This window comes from Ambystoma mexicanum, chromosome 8 (assembly GCF_040938575.1).
Source record: "Ambystoma mexicanum isolate Mex_15411 chromosome 8, UKY_AmexF1_1, whole genome shotgun sequence".
Lineage (NCBI taxonomy): Eukaryota > Metazoa > Chordata > Amphibia > Caudata > Ambystomatidae > Ambystoma > Ambystoma mexicanum.
The window spans coordinates 1,293,807,186-1,293,827,020 of record NC_090929.1 but is presented as its reverse complement, the minus strand read 5'-3'; the positions used below and the strand labels follow the sequence as shown (position 1 = coordinate 1,293,827,020).

Below are 19,835 nucleotides of genomic sequence, written 5' to 3'. Positions count from 1 at the left end.
CTATGCGTGGCAAGAGATAAGAAGGGCCAATTTGTCTTCCAGGGCTAACAAATACAGTTCTTCCAAGATCTTTCCACTATAACTTTAAAGAAAATGCAGGAACTATAACTGCTCACTTTGTTCCCGTTCTTCAAACTCTTTTGAACTCTTTTCTTTTGTACATTTGGGGAAATACTTGGCCACAAGAGTTGATATAAACTGAAGTAATTGATTGCTAAATGATACAAATAACTCAAAATGTCATTTATAGCAAGTACTCTCCAATGTACTTGTGTGCACAGCTCTCAATATGCAATCCTGGAAAGAACATTCTGGTATTCCAAATAGAAGAACACAATAAATACAATTATAGATTCCTGATAAAAACAAGATTTACAAGCATGTTCTGCATGTGGCTCCCAGGTTAAGAGTAGGTAAAGTCTTCTGAAAATTCTATACAAAGACTGAAAGAGCAGATGAGAAATCTTTCATACATAATTTGAGTTTTGTAATTTAGTCAGGAAGGTGTACATGCAGTGCTTCATTTGTGTGTGTGTGGGGGGGAGGTTTGTGGGGGGGGGGGGGGTCACAGGGCTCAGACGCACCTCTTATTTCTGTAGCCCAGCACTTATTTCTAATCTTCGATTGATTAAGTTGTGATGTTTTGGCATCTTTATTATTTTAACTGACAGTCAGTCATAGTTATATAAAAACAACGGTGTTGCCACCTTCTAGCTCATTGTTATTCACAACCTTGATAACCCAGGTTGGCAAGTCATGGCTATTTATCAAATGTCATGAATAACAATGAGCTAGAAGGTGACAATGTTGGGAACTGATGCTGGCCGTGCCCGCACACTTCTCCAATGAACCTGCTTGACATTGCTGCACATCCTCTACTGTAATAGCAAGCAAACTGAGTTAGCAAACAACAGAACAGTCACCAGCCAGCAGTCACAACACAGGGGCAAGGTCAGTGAAAAGGCCAATGTCAAAAAGGAGTGCCTAGCATGAGTGCCAAACCAAGGAAGATGATCATGCTGCAGCATTTGACAGGCACGATCATTGGTTCAGTAATGATTTTGCCTGCATGTGTCCAATAATTTACCATAGAATGAAAGCATGTTGGCTCTTATTTTAGATTGATAGATTTTTAATTATCCACTTGTCACTGATAGGATAACAGTAAAATATTAACAATAATGTGTTTTAAAGAAACACTTAAATATTTATAGTATTTCAAGACACAAAGGGCCTCATTACGACCCTGGCGCTAATGGGTTAACGGTGCCGTAAAAGGCTGCGGCGCCGTTAACCCATTAGCGCCTGATTACGAGGTCCCTTTGCGGGACCCGACCGGGACCCTTTGCGGGACACCAGCCGTTAAAGTAGGGACCCGCAAAGGGACCTTGATGCTAAGTACGGTACCGCAATTTGCGGTACCGTACTTGGCGCCTTCCCCAGTCCCATTGAGCCCTATGGGGCAAAAATGGGAATGGGGAAGGGCCAATGTTCAATGGGGAATTACTGCCCCGCCAACCTTGGAATGGGGTGGTAATTCCTCATTGAACATTGGCGGACTCGTTACGATACCGGCACCAATTTAGCGCCAGTATCGTAATGAGGGCCAATATGTTTGGTCAATTGGTATCTGTAAATTACACCGTGCATCTATAACCCGCAATGAACCAGTGGTATTTGCAGCCTTAGCACCAATTATGGTGTTTCTGTATGGAGCAGGCATGGCTGGTGTCAGTGGGCTAGGAGCTGCCTGCCCCGAAGTGTCAGTGACATGCAAGAAACTATTTGGACCTTGACACTTATTTTCTTACAATTAAAGCACTTTGTACATGTGAGATATTGTTGGAAAACAGTGTATGCATCGTTGGCTCTCTTGAGGAAGAAAGGGGCATACAGAATGATACGTTTCTAGACATGTTGTTCAGTGTTGGTTATCCAGATACAATTTGTATTATACAATGAGTGCAGATTGGCACGTTTGAGAGACATCCCAGAAGCAGTCAAAATTAGCCAAAGTAGCTAAGATGCAATAACTATTACTATACCGTGCTGCTCAGTTAAAAACACTGGGGCAGATGTCATTGAATACATGCAAATAGGAAAACACAGGAAATTAGACATGTTGATATATATTACCTGTATATAATCCATTCAGGGTCTTCATCAACAGATTTTACAACATATCCCATCGGACGTTTACTTTTATCTTCTGGGGGAACAGGCAAGTTATTTAGAAGACAACCTTCTGATCTTAACAAATGAATAGTTGCCTAAAAAAGAATCATACAATAAAGGTGCTGATCAGGACAATTGTTTCTGTAAATTATGTTCAACAAGGATTGTACAGACTTCTCCATTCTTTCTACCAAACCCACTAACCAACTTTACATTACAAGATTTTGATGTCACATGAATATATATCCCACCGGAAACCAATGCTCCCATCTGGCTTCACCTTCCACCCACTCATTAGACACTTATGACAACAGTAAAACAGTGGAGTCGTATTAAGGAGTAACTGACAGCGTTAAGATGATTTCTAGAATCTCGCCTGGTGGACAGAGTTTAGGAGGTGTGAGGAACCCAAGGGCATCCTCCTATCTACTCCCATTAGTGCTTCCTCTCAGGTGGCCAGGGAAAGGCCATCACTTTTGAATCCTGACCCTGGGGCTGAATATGCGAGGGACGATCAGTTGGAGGAACCTCAGGGAGTGGGGAGAGGATGTCTTCAAGTAAAACATGCAGCCACATTAAGAGTTAGGTGGTAAGTGGTAAAATTGGTGGTAACTGAGTTAATGCCAATTTTACCACTATGCCGAATTATGAGCTTGGGTTTTGAGTGGAGGATTTACAGCCATGAAAACCCTGGAGGTAAATCTTTCATCTCAACACTGCAAAATCAGCAGAATAGGCGGAATTACCACAGCGGTAATTCTGCTGCATTAATTCTGCAAAATAAGCCCCATTGGGTCCAATGGACCAAAAATAAACGGGGAATTACACCGCCACTTGTAATCAGGCAGAAATTCTGCCAGACCAAGTGGCGGTAACAATAATTCCTTGGGGCAATTTTTGGGCAGATTTACTTCTGCATTTCCACCCAACTCATAATGAGGCCCATGGTATCCCCCTTTGCCGTATGAAAATGAGTCCTAGCCTCCCCCTGCCTTCATAGGATATTGTAAGTCTATATCCCTTCGAGACACACCCACTGGTCCCACAATCATATGCATTTAAGACTGGGACTAGGGAGAAGCAACTAGGAGTGATGCACACCTTTTAGTCAATTTCACCACTGTGGTACTGCGATGACTATGGAGTGTCAGGCATGTCCAGATAATTGGTACAATTGTGGTTAGGCAAAGTACTCACACCTGGAACCAATAGAAAGGTCACAGGTGCTTAAAAGGAGAGCCCGGCAGCATGCAAAGGGGAACCTGCCTGTTGAGAAGGTCGCAGCTGCGAGGTGAGCATCAGGCTGGAGAGGGGCAGGTGGACAGGACACTGTGCATTGCAGAGGGGTGTGAGGCACTATGACCCAAATGGGCCATGAGTAGGTCACAGCCCCTGAAGTCCCCTATGCCACGTGTTCCTAGCTGGAACTGGGAAACACAGAAGACTTAGAATTGCTGCGGGTCGCTGCCACAAGGTTCAGAGGAGGCGAGCGCTGCTCTCTGTAACTCCCGACGTGTACCCAGGAGTTAAGTGGAAGCTGCAGAACCAAAGGAAGACGCCATGAGGAGCAGGCAAGCCCTGGTGAGTGCGAGACAGGGAACACTTGTAACAGGGCGCTCCAGGGCCAGGAACTGGACATTTGTTGGTAGTGATCGAACTGAAACTTATAAGAATGGGGTTTGGAACCCGAATGAGAGAACACTGAATCCAAGTATCTTGTGAAATACAACAACATATATTGAATACCAAAATAAAGAGAAGATATGGAAATAATGTGAAATTACAGCACTAGTGGAAAACGAATCATGTGCTGTTGGGAAAGTAGTCAAAACCACTAAGAAGCCTTGATGAACAAAGTGAAAGCCAGTAAATAAATAGCAAGTGTGAAAGACAAGCTGCTGAACTTGAATGGACAATGTGAAAGCAAGGTGGTGGAAGAGGCTATACACCACAGAGAAAAGTGAATCCAAGTTGTGGCAAAGCCAAAAGACTGCCAAGGAGAAAACCACAGACACATGTTAGGTACTGCCAAGGTGGAAAACCTGTGTTGGTCAAGGAAACCAAAAGCATCAAAAAGTACCATGGTTCATTGGTTGCATGACCTGTAATGTATTGGCTGTGTGGTCCGACAACCAAGTGGCCCCATTTGGGAAAAAGCCAAGATAAGCCTAGACACAAGGCAGTGTGGTGTAAAAAGTACTGAAGTGAAAGAAATCATCTGTCTGAGCTATTAAAGAACCTAGAGTTATAAACTGAAACGGAAACTATAATTGAAAGTCAAGAAATTGGAACTGTGATAAACTTGGGCAACGGAACCCCAAGACATCCTGGAACTGTGCTCAACTTGGGGAAGGGAACCCCGAGATATCTTGGAATTGTGCTGCACTGGGGGAAGGGAATATCAAGCCTTTTTGTGGAACTATTTGAACTTGGGGAGGGGAAGTTGAAACAAGCCCGGCCTGGATGAAGCGCAGAACGATTTTCTTTTTTTTAACACTGTTTCTTTTGGTGCTGACATCCCTACACATTGTACATCTCTAGTTGTGAGGGCAAGTATAGGTTTTGGACACAGACAGACTTAAGTTGAACTTACTGACATAGACTGTCCTTAGTTTGTTTAGGTAGGAAATCCCACCTTAGCATAGGGCAAGTTAGGCCTTACTCCAATGTGACATTTAAAAAAAAGCTTTGTTAAGAAAGGGGAATATGTTGTCTGTGTCTTGCTTCATGATGCCTTCACAGAGGCCACCAAAGTTCTAGTGAACAGGGAACTCTAAGAGGTTAGCAATTTAGACAGGAATTTACAAAAATACAAATATTTATCCTAGGCCTTTACAAACACTAAAAAATTAAACCAACATGTGATTTTATTGCACAAGTCTCAAAAATAAACATACATACATTTGTCATAGGTTCTTAAAATGCATTCAAATGTTTTAATCAATACAGTAGGTAAGTAAATGAGTGCAGTAAAAATGGAACCAAGTCACAAGTGAATTATCCAAACATAAGCAGTCCAATCCCTAAGAAGAATGGGGCCTTGTTCACAAGAGTCACAATGCTTCACCCCAGAATGTAGTCTCTTCAAGTAAGTATTGTTTTGTAGCAGTCATTTATATAGCGCCTTTCCCCATTCATATGGCCTCAAAGCGCTTTGTAGTAGGAACTCCCTTGGGGACCGAAGTCCAGGTCTCAGAGTTCTAAAAGGAGGCTTAAGATGTGTGTGTGCATTTGACCAGGATTGGGTCTCAGGAGGTCTGGCTAGGCTCCAATAAGCAGCCCAAGAGGCCAGGCACGTGGGTGGCAGCCAAGGGTGGTCATGATTGCGCACTAGTGCAGGGGACTCGATATGTACCCAGCTAGGTAAGTCTGGGGTTTTCAGTGTGAAAAGGTTATGTGACCAGCTACACCACATTTGTCATAGTCGTATCTGCATTCTAGAGTGTGTAGATAGAAAGGCAAGCCTGCGGCAGATGTCCACCGAGTGGTGCCTTTATACACACCTTAAGCTCAGAAGGAGCCCATCTTTGATGTCGCTGTGTCATCATCCAATCCTCTGTGGGAAGAAAAAGCTAGCTACCTTTGTAGATATTTCTAGGCACTATGGGTAGGCTACCCCTGAGTCTACCAAGGACAATAGACTGGTTGTCCTAGAACATCTTCTAAGTGGGACAGGCAGGCTACCACGGAAACCAGGCTAATGGGATTCTCTGAGCGCAATTGACATATATACTAAATAGGCATAGATACTATATATCTTCCACATTCTACAGAAGCTAACCAAAGCAGACTAATCAGCGCAATATCGAGGATACCGGTATATAACCACTGTGCGTTACAATTGCTAAACTAAGCAGTTATAAGTGCAGTAGGGATAACTGACATATCTTCAAGCGTCATTGGTGGGCTGAACCTAGTAGAAATAATGCTCTAAGTGAACCACAACTGTTAACCTGCATGTACTTACCTCTAGTTGCAGTGCCAGGCCACCCGCATATCCAGGTACAACCCCATGGCTGTCCTTGCAGGTATTGTAAGCAGGCTAATATCAAACTGTCAGGTCCAGTACCAAGGCCCCGTAGCCGAGGCAAGCCTGATGGAGTTTTAAGTACAGAAGGGGAAATCCCAGTACATCTTCTTGGTGCAATTAACAGTCTGTCCTAAAAGGGCATTGCGTGCATTGAGCTTGTTCTCACCTGTGACCTATCACATTTTTCCCACTCCCAGACAACAGTCTAAGTGTGTCCACATTTCACACCCCTTAAATCCATCTTAGTGCATCACCATCCTTACCCCCAGTCTGAGTGCTGCGGCAAACCCCTTTGATATTTGATAAGACAGGGGCTACCGATATGGGTCTTCTAGGTGTTCAGCCATGGCAGGTGTCAGGGAGTGACCAGAGTGCATATTTCATGACCTGTCCAGCTGTCCTGAAACATTTCAATGGTAGTGTGCAAGCTACCATCATATTGTCAGGTGTTCTATATTGGTAACCAGAGCACACCTGTCAGAGTGAATGGAGGCCTGGGGACTGATGTGTGATTGTGTGCATGGAATGGACTAGGGGTTGAGTTTAGACGGGCCGGCCACTGTGACAACAGCTATCATCTGCTGCAACATGAATTGCTGATGTTTCGATGAGTCTGAGGCTGGTGCTTGTGAGCGAGGAAATGCCATGGGAATGAGGATGGAGGAGGATTTAGGTTGTGGTAAGGAATAGCCAACTTTTGAGGGCCTTTCTGAATGAGAGGTGGTTGTCAATGTGGCGGATGTGGAGAGGGAGTGAGTTCAAGATGGCAGGAGCTTGGATGGAGAAAGAGGATCCTCCGAATCTGGTGGAGTCGCAATAAGGGATAATGAGAAGAGCAGCACCAGATTGGAGGTTCCTGGTGGGTTGATAGCGTATGAGTTTATCCTGGAGGATTTTGAGTCTGGTGTTGTGGAGGGCACGGTGAGTGATGCACATGGCTTTAAAGGTAGTCTATCGACTGATAGGAAGCCAGTGTAGGACTCCGAGTGCAGGGCTAATATGTTCTCTAGGTGAGAGGCCAATGAAGAGATGGGGAGTGGCGTTTTGGACTCTTTGGAGTTTACTGAGCTGGAAAGCTGGGGTGTCTAGATAAAGGCAGTTTGCAGAGTCTAAGCGGGAGAGGATGATGGCAAGCATGGCAAAGATTTGGTGTTAGTAGGGGAGATACGGTTTGATTCGCCTGAGGATGCTTAGTTGAAAGAAGGTGGTTCTGGACACAGAGTTGCATGATTTGCAAGCAATTTGAGACAACAGAGAGGATCCATGTGAGAGTGGTGTCCTTCATTCCAAAGGAGTGTAGTCCCTCTATGAGCATGGTCTGGTCAATGGTATCTAAGGCGCAAGATAGGTCAAGAAGGATGAGCGCTGTGCATCCTTCCGTGTCCGCTGTTCTTTTTAAGTCATCCCAATTGGACACCAGGGGGGACTCAGTTCCTCAGAGGGTTCTAAAGCCTGTTTGGCCTGGGTCAGGAAGGTTTGTGGCTTCTGTGAACAGGCAGAGCTGTTCATATGCTGTGCAGTCCAGGAGTTTGGCAATGAAGCAGAGGTTGTAAATGGGTCAGTAGTACTGGGGAATAAGTGGGTCGAGCAAGGGTTATTTGAGGAGAGATTTCATATAGGAGGTTCTGAAGGCTATCTGGAAGATTCACGAGGCGAGGGACTGGTTGAGAATGGACTGTGCAATGCTACCTTGCGCAGGTTGATGTTAGGATGTTTTTGAGGAGTGCTGGAGGGCAGGGGTCTCCAGGAGAGCATGAAGGGTGGTTTTTCGCTAAAAACGTGAGCGGCTCATGGTGTGAGAAGGAGGAGAAGGCTGTAATAGGGAGGGAGGTGGGTCTGGGGTCGAGTGCAGAACGGTGAGGTGTAGGGGGCATCACTGCTATTTTTAGAAAGGATGGCACAGTGTCTATTGATAGCGATGTTGTGAATGTTTTCGGACAGGGCGATGTATAGAGATTGTTAGGGGGGAGGGGTTGAGCAACCTGGCGTCTTGAATTCAGAGTGGATTCTGTGCAGTTCCTAGCTTGGAATGCAAGCGTTCAGGATTTGGTTCTCATAGAAGTTTTTTCCAGGTTTTCCTATTTTTTTTATTTTATTCATGTACTTATAAAGCACCGAAAGCCCTCAGGCATCGGGGCACATGACATAAAACAGTGTTACTACATAAAGACATTTAACAAGCTGACCTGAAACTGGGTCACCATCCTAGTGTGAAACGTCCTTACTTGAAGATAAATGTTTTGAGGCTCTTTCTGAAAGCCAGATAACTAGGTTCAATTCTGAGAGCTAAGGGAGCTAATTTCTGACCGGTAGGCACTTGTCAGTCCCCAGGTCCACTCCAGTCGGTGCTTGAGAGTTTTGATAGGCTGAGGTGGGTTCTGTACCATTTGGGGCTGTGGCCTGGTCTCTGGGAAGTACAATTATCAAAAATGATTGTAAATTAATCCACACTTCACTGAGTAGACTCATCATTTCAGAATTCTGTTGATGGCAGGCATGGTGTGGGACATATGGATGACACTGCCATGGGGAATGTGCTCATTCTGTAGACAAACTCTACATAAACAGGTTTACAATGAGAAGCATGTTTGAATCCCATTTGCTCAACTTCGACCCTTCCTTCTTTCTTAATTTAATGAACAGAGAGTTTATACTTAAGTGACACTCGTCAGACATACATCGGCAGTATAACGTTTGTAATCTGCATGACAGCCTGCTTCATGGAAGGGTCACCAATGGCTGACAAGCCAAAACTCCCACTGAACCTGTATTTCTCATACCCACGTGACCTGTCTACATTTCCACTAAACATCAAGCAGTTTATGCAGGGCAAACGTTGTCCAGGCCAACCCACTTTAAATTGCCCAAAACTCAGTGATTAGGTCAATGTTCCTATCCCACAAGGGCCCAGTAATCCAATGTGTGCGCCTTGGAATATGACCTCAACTACCAATCAGTTCACAGCACTTCTGCTCTGTCACATTAAAAAGGGTTCCTTTGACCAAATGTAACAGGACAATGTCCCTACCAGGATCAGGAATCGAAATTAAGGATTCTACAAAGCAGGAGCCAACTCGTGGATATACCACATTAAACAGTGGCTACAGTTGGGGAACAATGAGCCACCACAAAGCACTCCACAAATCCAAGCCCCCCCCCCCACAAAGATGCAAAGTTATCCCCTGTCCACCACCCACGACTCTATCCCTTAGATATGTCCCAATGTCTATTTATACACCGTCCCAAATGCACAGAGTCAAATCCACATAGGTGCGCTTGATCGGCACCAGCCGGCCCAGGGAGCCAAAAGCAGTTCCTTCCTGGCAGCCGTTGCTGCCAAGCCAAACAGGCCCCTCCAGGCCAAAAGCAGGAGCCAAACGGCTCCCAGCTCCCCTCAAGTTCGAACCCTGCCCGATAATTAAAGTTTATCGGACAGGATGGGTGCTTTAAAACCAAAACTGTAGATACAGAATATGCACTGCACATTCTCCAATATACAAGCATGTATGTGTGGGTGTCGAGCTGCATTAAGTACACAATCACAAGCGCAAGCTACCATGTTGCATCAGGTTTGCAAACTGATGAAGTAGATGGACTAAAAGACCCTGTATTGTAATCACTTGCCTTTAGGGGCTAAAACACCCACGTAGGGAGAAAGTCACTCCACTGAAATAGATCGACATTTGCTGCAAGCCATTTCACTCATGCTAGAGACTGTTCAGACCAACTGATGCCACAAAAGTACCTTTGTAACGTGCAAAAAAGGAGAACTAGGTCGCATCTGGAAGACACTTGAAGCACAGATTGATAAATATTCATGAAAAAAATAAGTACCTTCGTTTGCATCTCATATCAAGGTTAGATTGTCAGTACGCTTTGTGCCAGCTCCTTGGTCCCCAGGATATCTAGAAGTTGACTTCAACTCTTCTTCAAATCCATTTAGATTGTGGCTAACCTCTCAAAAGAATCTCCCCAAATCTACACCAAAAAACCTCATGCATGGCCATGTCATGATTCCTCCAAAAGCAACACAGAAGTCTAAACTGCCACACATTATTCAGAGCACAAACTCCATGGCATTCAGTAAGCAGTCAAACCAGAGTCTGGGGACCCAAGCTTCTAAGGTGCATTGGGGTTCGCAATTGTGGGCGCAGAGAGCCATCCAGCTACCTACCCCCTGTGGCCCAGAAGAACATGGCCAGCATGACACCAACCGCTACATTCGGCACACAAGGCAAACGGCACCGAAGAAACGCACCCATACAAACCCCTCTCAGGGCAGCCGGGATAATCCATAAACACTGTGACACACCTATACAGAATTTAAATCATAAGCGGAGCACAACTAATGAATAACACGATAAGTCTGCATCCCATGAGGAAGTTAGGCCTCTGGAACGCTACATACCAGCGCCCTGCTCACCAGCAGTAGCTCCTGCTGATACAATCTCAATTTCGATCCCAATGCCTTCGCTCAAGGTAACCACCCACAGACTACCCCAATACGACTGAAGCTACCACTATTACCCAACAGCACATTAACCTCTCCTATGATGCAGTCAGCCAACCTGGGACATGTAACTCTCCAGAATTCAAGAGAAATGGGCAATGCGCCCATCCCAAACTGCCAGGCCAACCGGATTGAACAGAGATGTGTAACTCAAAACTCTAATGCTCAGGTAAGTTAGTATGCAATACAGAATAGGAACACTAATCAGCAATAAAAGAAGAACATTTCCATCACCACAATACAGACCATCACACCCCAAACAATAAAACTGGCCAGTACTAGTAACTCAACTTCTCCATGTGACAAAACTCACCCAAAGTGAGCTTGTCAAATAAGATTACTTGGGATGTATGAAGTGCTGCTATGGAAGGTACATGGCCACACGCTAGTGCAATCAAGATCGTGCAAGAAAGCCTTTCATTTGGACACTCAGGAAAAATGCAGTTGGTGTGACTGGCACACACCCAGAACACCTCTGATTTTGCAGAATGCATACATCACCATGCTTTCAAGCATTTTGATTTCTTTAGCTTGTGGCATATGCCACTTATATGAACCTTTGCATTTGCCCATGCACTAAAGAAGGGCCTCACAGCCTTGATCTTACCCTCACTCGAGCCAAGGAGCGCAGATCAACTCTCTCCGTTCTGGCCTGAGCCATGGTCTTGCATTAACCCCACCGCAGGGAGTCCCTCCCAGACTTGCACATCAAGGGGACTGCAGTCCTTCGAACTTGCGAAGGGGAGAGGACGCTCAGATAAACTTTGGCCCAGGGAGGCACTGCAACAGGCCATATGGCTGAGCTGCACAGGTAGTGAGGAGCCTTGCCCCTGGTCTGAGGCCAGCCTCGGGTACTACCCAGTGCTTAATTTGTGGGGGTGGTTGCCGGTGCCCAACACCGGCACTCTTTTTTGGGCACCGGAACTCATACGTGCCATTGCTTTGTTTGTTCTTCCACTTCACTTTGCTTCGATAATAAATCATTGGGATTTGTCATTCTGATCTCGATCTCTCTCGTGCTTGCAGGTTGCAGGCCATGGCTGGCTGGGCCTTCGAGGGGCCAGCAATAGCAATGTACAACAAACCGTTATAAACAGCCAATGAAAACTACCATTCTGTTCTTACTATGCAGTATTTGATACATTCTGTATAGTAACACAGAATGTGCAGTTTTCATTGGCTGTTCTTCTGAGCCAGTGAAATTACATGGTGACGTGTTGTTGTTGCCACAGGAGGTAGCGCGGCGCCACCTTCATTTCACGAGTTACTGTGAATTGAAGGTGTCGAGGCGTGGCGTTGTTGGTCCTGACTTGTGAGAGAGAGCCTGCCCTGCTGCACTGCGTAGTGCGGCCTAGTTGCTTCCTGGGGCCCCCTCTGCCTGCTTTTTCATTTGTGCGGGTGCCAGTGTGCGCACCTGCCCCCCCCAGGACACCCACCCTGAGGCCCCGACAGGAGACCAATCCCAGCCGGCAAAGCAGGTAAGTCACTTGTTGCGTGCGGCCTTTCACAGTCAAGTGATCAGGCAAGGAAGGCCCGGGCGGCGGCATGGCCCCCTAGTGGTGTCCTGACTGCCCACCAGGAGTCAGGACCCCACCAGGGGCCCGTCCGCGCCCGGGCTTCTGTCTGTGTGACCTGTGTGCAGTGTGCTGCTGACTGCAGTCAGTGCCAGGCCCATGCCAATTTCTGTGACCAGGGGCTGCCGGCTGCCGCAGACTGAGTCGGATGACTCTGCCGCGGGCGGCCGGGCCCGTGGATTGTGCCCAAAAGTAGTTTTTTTTAACCTTTTTCTTTGAAAACCCTGACCTTCCGTGGGGCCGGTGGCCGGGGCCCCGCTCCACGGAAGGTAGGTTTTAAAAGAAATAACTTATTTTGAGTGGCGGCTGTGATGGGCCCCATCTGCCCAAATATACGTTTTTTCTTTTAAAATCTTTGGGGCCGCTACACACCTATTGGCCGTGGCGGTGGTGGCCCCAAGGAAGGTAGCCTAAGTGATTGAGGCAAGGCAGGACAAAGCCCAGGACCGGGCGGGCCATGGGCAGCAGCGTGGTCCCACTAGTGTCAGTCACAAAAGGAATGAATTGTCGTTTGCAACTTTGGCCACCTTTTCATTGGTGCCGAGCCCGACTTGAGACAACTGTATGCCCCATTCCGACCCTGGATAGCATTCATCTAAGCGAAACATGAACTGTGAATGTTTGCCTGGGTGTTTCCGTTCTTCCTTTTTTTTTTTTTAAACTCTTTTTTATTGATTTCACCGGATAACAAGTAAACATTCCCTACCCCCCTCCCGCACCTCCACCTCTTCCCCACTGGCAACAGGCATGACCCCTTTATCCATCTTCCAAAAGGGCTAAGAGATTACAGTCAGTGCAAATCCAACAGTCTCAATCGCTGTGGGCACCACATCACCTTAAAGTCATCTTTGAGAACGTGTAATAATTCCCCCCAGTCTGCCGCAAAGCGCTGGATCTTATCGTCCATGGCATAGGTCGCCCATTCCAAGGCCACTATCTCCCACATTTTACGGAACCAGTCTTGAATCGTAGGGACCTCCGGGTCCTTCCACCTCTGGGCTATTAACAACATAGCAGCAAGAGTCATTATAACTATGGCCTTTTCCCTTCCTCTAGGTTCTCCTGCCTCCCGACCCTCCCGGACGCCCAAGAGGATTTGTGCCGGAGTCCTTTTGTCTTCCAGCCAGAAAGCCTGCCCCTGAGCCTCCCATATTTCCCCCCAAAACGAGGCAAGTCTTGGGCAATTCCACCAAATATGCTCCGCGGAACCTACCATCCCACAGCCCCTCCAGCAGAGCACAGACAGTGTAGGATAAATCCTATGAAGTCGGGCAGGGGTATAATGCCACCCGAACATGATCTTATACCATGCCTCTAGTAGATAGGGGGCCTTGACCAGTTTAGGAAATCCTCCTCCACAGCTTCTCCCAGTCTATTCTGCTGATCTCGTACCCCAAGGTCCGCTCCCACTCCCGCATGTAGGCCCATTGGGCCCCCGCCCTAGAGCAAACCAAAATCTTATAAATGTTGGAGATGAGGCCCCTCGCCCCGTCGTTGGTGAGGAGGAATTTTTCAAAGGTTCTCGGGTCCCTTGTGGCAGCCTTCTTGACCTCTGGATGTAGTACCCAGTGGCGTATCTGCGCATACCTTAACCTCTCCCCCTCCTGGACTGCAAAATGCCTCTTACAGTCATTAAATGATAACAATTCCCCCCCAGCAAACATATCGGATAATTTCCGACATCCGCCCTCCTTCCACCTCGTGAAAGCTCCATTCTCCAAACCCGGTGAGAAATCCCCATTACCAAATATGGGGGTAAAGGGAGACGGGAATGTGGTAATCCCTTCGGAGCTCGCCAGCCTATCCCAGACATCAGCCATTCATTTAGTTATGGAGCTCTCGTACAGGTGCCGAGGCCTACAGGGTTTCGGGAGCCACAGAACTTCTGCTAGGTTACGATGCGCTACGGCCCTGTCCATCCGCACCCATAATTTGTCCTGCGACTCTTCCTCCCCCTTCAACCATTCCCTCATAATTCGAAGCTGCGCTGCCTCATAATACCGCCTAAAATTTGGCAATGCAAGACCACCCTCGCTCTTTGGAGCCATCAAAAGTCTAACACCCACCCTAGGTCTTTTCCCTTCCCAAATGAAACCCTTAGTCAGTGATCCCAACTCCTTGAAGTAATTCGCCGGGACCGGCTGCGGGACTGCCTGAAAAAGATACAAAAGCCGCGGGAGTGTGACCATTTTAACCGCTGCTATGCGCCCTATCCAAGACGCCCTTAAATCTTTCCACCGCTGAAAATCCCTCTTGATTGCTTTAAGGAGCGGAGGAAAATTTGCCGAGAACCAACCCGCCAATGTCGCCGTAATTCTGACTCCCAGATACTGAATCCCTCCCGAACTCCACAGGAAGCTAGTGTTCGCTTTCAGGCTCTCCCTCTCTGCCCCTTCAAGCGTTAAGTTCAGAACCTCCAATTTATTAGCGTTAATTTTTAGCCCTGAAGCCGCCCCAAAGGTCTCTAAGAGGGCCACACTCGCCTGTAATGATTCCCGTGGGGACGCAAGCATGAGTAGCATGTCATCCGCAAAAGCTGCAACCTTGTGCTGCTCTCCTCCGAATGGGACACCCCAAATCTCCCCAGTCTCCCGGATCGCTTGAAGCAGCGGCTCCAGATATATCGCAAACAATATTGGGGCGAGAGGGCAGCCCTGCTTAGTCCCCCTCTGCATGAGTATCTTTCTGGAAGCGACCCCATTTACCATCACTCTAATAGAGGGCGCCTGATAGTTGGCCTTGACCATTGACAGAAAGCCACCCCCAAAGCCCATCCTTTCCATGACTTTGAAAAGGAAGGACCACTCCATGCGGTCAAAAGCCTTTTCAGCGTCTAAGGCCACTAGGACCGCGGGAGAGTGCGTTTTCTGCGCCTTTTCAACTATGTGAGCCACTCTACGGATGTTGTCTGCGGTCTGTCGGCCCCTGATAAACCCGGCCTGGTCGGGGTGAATCAAATCCGGGAGGATAGAGTCAAGCCTGTTGGTCAGAACCTTAGTGTAGATTTTTGCGTCAAGATTAATCAACGCTATAGGGTGATATGAGGCTCTCTCCTCTGGGTTTTTATTAGGTTTCAGCATTAAAGTGACCTTGGCCTCCCATGGATGGAGAAATTCTACCCGTGAGGCGAAAAGAGTTAAACAACGAGGTGAGGAACGGGACCAGCTGCACACTAAACATTTAGTAAAAGGTAGCTGTATAGCCATCCGGGCCCGGCACTTTGCCAGATGGGTGGGCTCTTATCACCTCCTGCACCTCCTCCTCCGTGATTTCCCGGTTTAGGGCTTCCCTCGTCTCCTGGCTGATTTCCGCTAATTGGACCTTTTGGAGGAATTCCTCCTGTCTGTCGCCTGGGGGACGTTGGGAGGAGTAGAGCGACTCATAATACTCAGCAAAAGCCTCCAGGACACCCTCATGATCCGTGACCCTTTCCCCCGTGGCCGACTTCAAGGCTGTTATCGCATTCCTCGTCCTCTTGCCTCTGAGCAATCACGCCAGCAGGGAGCCAGTTCTGTTGGCCTTAGCATAATATTGCTGTCACACAGATAATAAAGCACCCTCCGCCCTCTTAGTGCGTAGGAGTTCCAACTGCCCAACCGCCTTCCTATAGGATCGCATTGCCCTCCTCGAGGGGGTGCCCCCCGCCGCCCGTCAAGCCGCCTCCACTTCCGCTTCTAATTGCGATTCCAACTCTTGCAGTTGTTTCACTCGGTGAGCGAAGATCGCTATCAATTCCCCCCTGAGGGTGGCTTTAAAGGCATCCCACCTTGTGTCTTCCCCAGTGTCTCCCTTCTTGTTGGTATCGAAAAAAAAATTGGATCTTCTCTTCAACACCCCTTCTAATTGCAGGATCTCTCAGGGTGGCCCCCGGGAATTTCCAGCCCCATATCCCCTTTCTCCTCCGACCCACGTCGAGCTCCAGAGAGACTATTTTGTGATCTGCAATCCCTAATGGCCCCATACACACCTCCCGAATAGCTCCAACCAAAGCAACCGAGACCCATATGTTATCGATTCTTGACTGGGATCCATGAACACTGACAGGAAAGTGTGCCCCTCCTCGTCCCCCTTTAACTCCCTCCAGGGATCCCTAAACCCCAACCTTTTGACTCTTTCCTTCAAATCCGCTGACATCGCGGCTCCTCCCCCTTCCCCACTGCCTCCCGTCCTATCTTTCCTTCTATTCCAAGCTGAGTTAAGATCCCCCAAAAGGACAATTTGACCCCACCAGTGGTCCTCCAACAAATTCAAGACCCGCTGCAGAAAGGGTTCCTGCCCCGCATTGGGAGCATACACTACCGCTATCGTCAATGGGACCTCCTGACATATCCCCTTTACTACGATATACCTCCCTTCCTTATCCCCAAGGACCTTGCAGGGCTTAAAGTCTACTGTGTTCCGAAATTGCCAGGGCCACCCCCCTTGTCTTACATGGGGCCGAGGCGTGCAAGATCTGATTAAAACCCCGCAGTTTCAACCTGCCCTGGTCTTTATGGGGCAAATGAATCTCCTGGAGACCCATAATATCTGGCTTCTCCTTTTGTGTGAAGTGCTCCAGCTTCTTACGTTTGAGAGGGGTATTCAATCCCCTCACATTATGTTAGCCACTTAAGGGAACCCCCAGTAGAGAAAGAACACCGTGAAGTGGTGAAGTGGGGGTGCCTCTCCCCCATTGCTCTTCCAACATTGTCCGTCGCTGCCCCCCCAAACTCCCCCAATTCCCCCCTGCCTGCCCCCCCTCACCCCCTGAAGGCTAAGACCTTCCCGCCCACTCCACCCGTCAACCTCAGGCATCTACGCCCTTTCTGCTTCCAACATGGTTGCACCCCCACGACCCCTTAGAATTTAGACACCTTAAAGAGGCCCACCACCTCCATTAATCCTCTGGGTCTCCTTTTTCTCTTCTCTCGCACCGTCGACCAATCCCAGGGCCTGGACCCTGAGCGATCACTCGGGCCCAGAAGGCCTGCACCAGGGGGGGAGGATCCTCCAGCTCAACTCGCAGGAGATCCTTCTGGGAGGGAAGTAATTTGTCTCTGGACTCCCTCCCATTCAAAGAGCAGGCCAAAAGGAAAGGTCCACCTGTAACGGATCGCTTTCTCATTGAGGACCTTCACCACCGGGCCCATTTGTCGCCTCTTTAGGAGAGTAGTGCTCGCCAAATCCTGGAAGAGAGCAATTTGCTGGCCCTCGGAATAATAGGTTCACGTTGTCTCACTGCTCTAAGCAGTGCCTCCTTCTGAGCATACCGAGTAAATGCAGCCAGTACATCCCTTGACCTCGCCGTCTGACCTTTAGGCAACCGTCCAGTTCTATGCACACGATCCAGCTCCACCACTTCCGGGCTAGCCTCTTCCAAAATGCCCGCAAAGATACCCTGGAGAGTTGCTTTTAGAGACTTGTCGGGCACGGATTCAGGCAACATTTTAACCCGTATGTTGATCCTACGGAACCTGCTTTCCAGGTCTTCCACTTGAAGTTCGAGATTCCTAGTGGCCACATCCAACCTCTCTATGGCTTCGCTGTTGGCTGCATTATCTTTGTCCACTTCTTGGAGACCTTTCTCCAGGATATCGGTCCTCTCCCCCAGCTGTCGCATCTCCTGCTTCAACTCCCCTACAGCTTCATTCAGGTCAGTGCGCATTAGTTGAAACTGTTCCTGAAAAGTCTTAGCTAGGTTGGCCTGAAAGGTGTGTAGCCCTCCAATGAACCCATGCCTGGGCAGGCATGTTTGACAAATCCTCTGCTCGTCTTGGGGCGGATTCCTCCCTTGCCGTGTCCCCTAGGGGCGCGGGTCCCTCCTTTGAGTTCTGCGCTGACCACATGGCTTGTAATGTGCTCGTTATGTCTCCAGTGGCCTGTGGGTGCTTCTCCCTTCTTCCCTTGGGTTTCGTGGTCATGCTGGCCGCCTCCCCCCCTCTGGTCTGTTCCAGCCCAGAAGCGCTGCACTGACCTCTTGCTGGAGGAAGATCCACTGGCCCTCACGGCCGTCTGCACCAAATGAGTCCGTCCCCTAAACTGGGGGACCTGCCAGGCTATCTCGGGGGCCAAATCAGTACGCCTTCTTATACGCCGCCCAGATCAGATGCAGCAACTCCTGGTGGAGGGATGGAGTCCACCACGCGCGCCAAGCGTGTCCCCAGCGAGCCGGCTGAAGCGAGCCGGTTGAAGCCCCCCGGGCCTCTCTCCCCTTCCCGGAGAAACGTGGGGGAGCAAGCCTCCAACTCAGCCACACAGCGGAGTGGGCTGGGCGGGCTGCTATCTGACCTCCCTCCTGCGGACGGCAAAGATCACACCTCCGCCGCCGGCCGCCTCCACGCCGCGGCCAGCAAGGCGGGAAAACCCCGGGGACCGGGCTCCTCTCCACTCCGCACCCGGGAACCCAGCACTTGTGTCCGCCTCTGCTCCGCAGCTCCCAAGTTCAAAGTCCCAGCCGCCGGGCCCGCCGCAAGCCCGATCCCACAGGCCACCTCCACTCGCAAGCTGCTTCTTCCAGGAGGCGCCAAACCTCGCAGCCCAGGGATCCGCCAGTGAGGGAGGGCGTCCCCGGCCGCGGCGCCCCTCACAGCTGGGCGCCGGCGGTTCTCCTCTTCCCCTCACTCTCCACGGGCTTGCTCCCCACAGGTCAGGCCGGCGGTCACCCCCGTCGGAGCCGCAAAGCTCCTCCCGGGCTCTGTCCTCTCCGTGTTCCACCCGTCGTTCCCGGGACAGGCCCGCTGCCACAAGCGCAGCCGCTCCTCGCTGCCTCGCAGGTCTCGTCGCTGCTTCTTAGCTCAGCGACTCTGGGGCCGCTCTCACCGCCAGCCCCCTCCTCTCTGCTTCAGTCCACGGGGGTCCCCGGGAAGGGTAAACGAAGTCCGTGATGCGGGTGGTGGGCACCTCACACACGGATGGGTCCAGGGAGCGCCATCGGCACAGCTACTCGGTGCCGGCGGCAATCTTGGAATCTCCTGTTCTTCCTTTTAATGTTTATGGCCTCATTGTTTCACAAACGAGCTTCAGCGAGGGGACCCGGAACAGTGCACGTATTGGGCCGAAACCGAACCAGCTACACTTCGCGAGAAAAGCCCATGCAAAGACGAACTTCTGAAATGCCATTTCAGGCTTAAAGATACACACATGGAAACTAGAAGGAGATAAACATGGTGCACGTGCCCACTAATCTGTCGTCATAAATAAAAGCACTAGTTGAGTATTTGTGTATAATTCTCAACCGTTTTTTGCTGTCATTTTTTTACATAATTCCAACACATGTTTTCTTATCCTGATGTGTGGTTTATACAACAGATGTGGCCCCTTAACCTGGGTACAATACGCTCCGAACATGTACTCCGAATGAGAGCACATGCAATCCTCAGATAGGAATCCTCAGATAGGGAGGTGGGTGTCTGTTACACCCTGCAGTTTAATGTAGTATGTCAAGAACATGTCAGTGGGAAGGAGGTATCTGAATACGCATTCCCCTCTGGCTCCTGAATATTGGGTGACAAAACATATTTCGTTTTTTAATATGTGTTAAGGTGGAAAGAGGCCCTAAAGCAGAAGT

The 19,835-nt window shown here is 48.9% G+C and overlaps 1 protein-coding gene across 3 annotated transcripts in view; it reads right to left on the bottom strand.

Annotated features, from left to right (window-relative positions):
- The window catches only part of CFAP46 (cilia and flagella associated protein 46), a 2,698,259-nt gene that overhangs the window by 1,906,203 nt on the left and 772,221 nt on the right, over positions 1-19,835 (bottom strand). For all 3 annotated transcript variants that reach the window (XM_069611407.1, XM_069611408.1, XM_069611409.1), the window contains exon 18: positions 2,137-2,270. In XM_069611407.1, the coding sequence (XP_069467508.1) occupies positions 2,137-2,270 (134 nt within the window). The remainder of the gene's footprint in view (positions 1-2,136; positions 2,271-19,835) is intronic.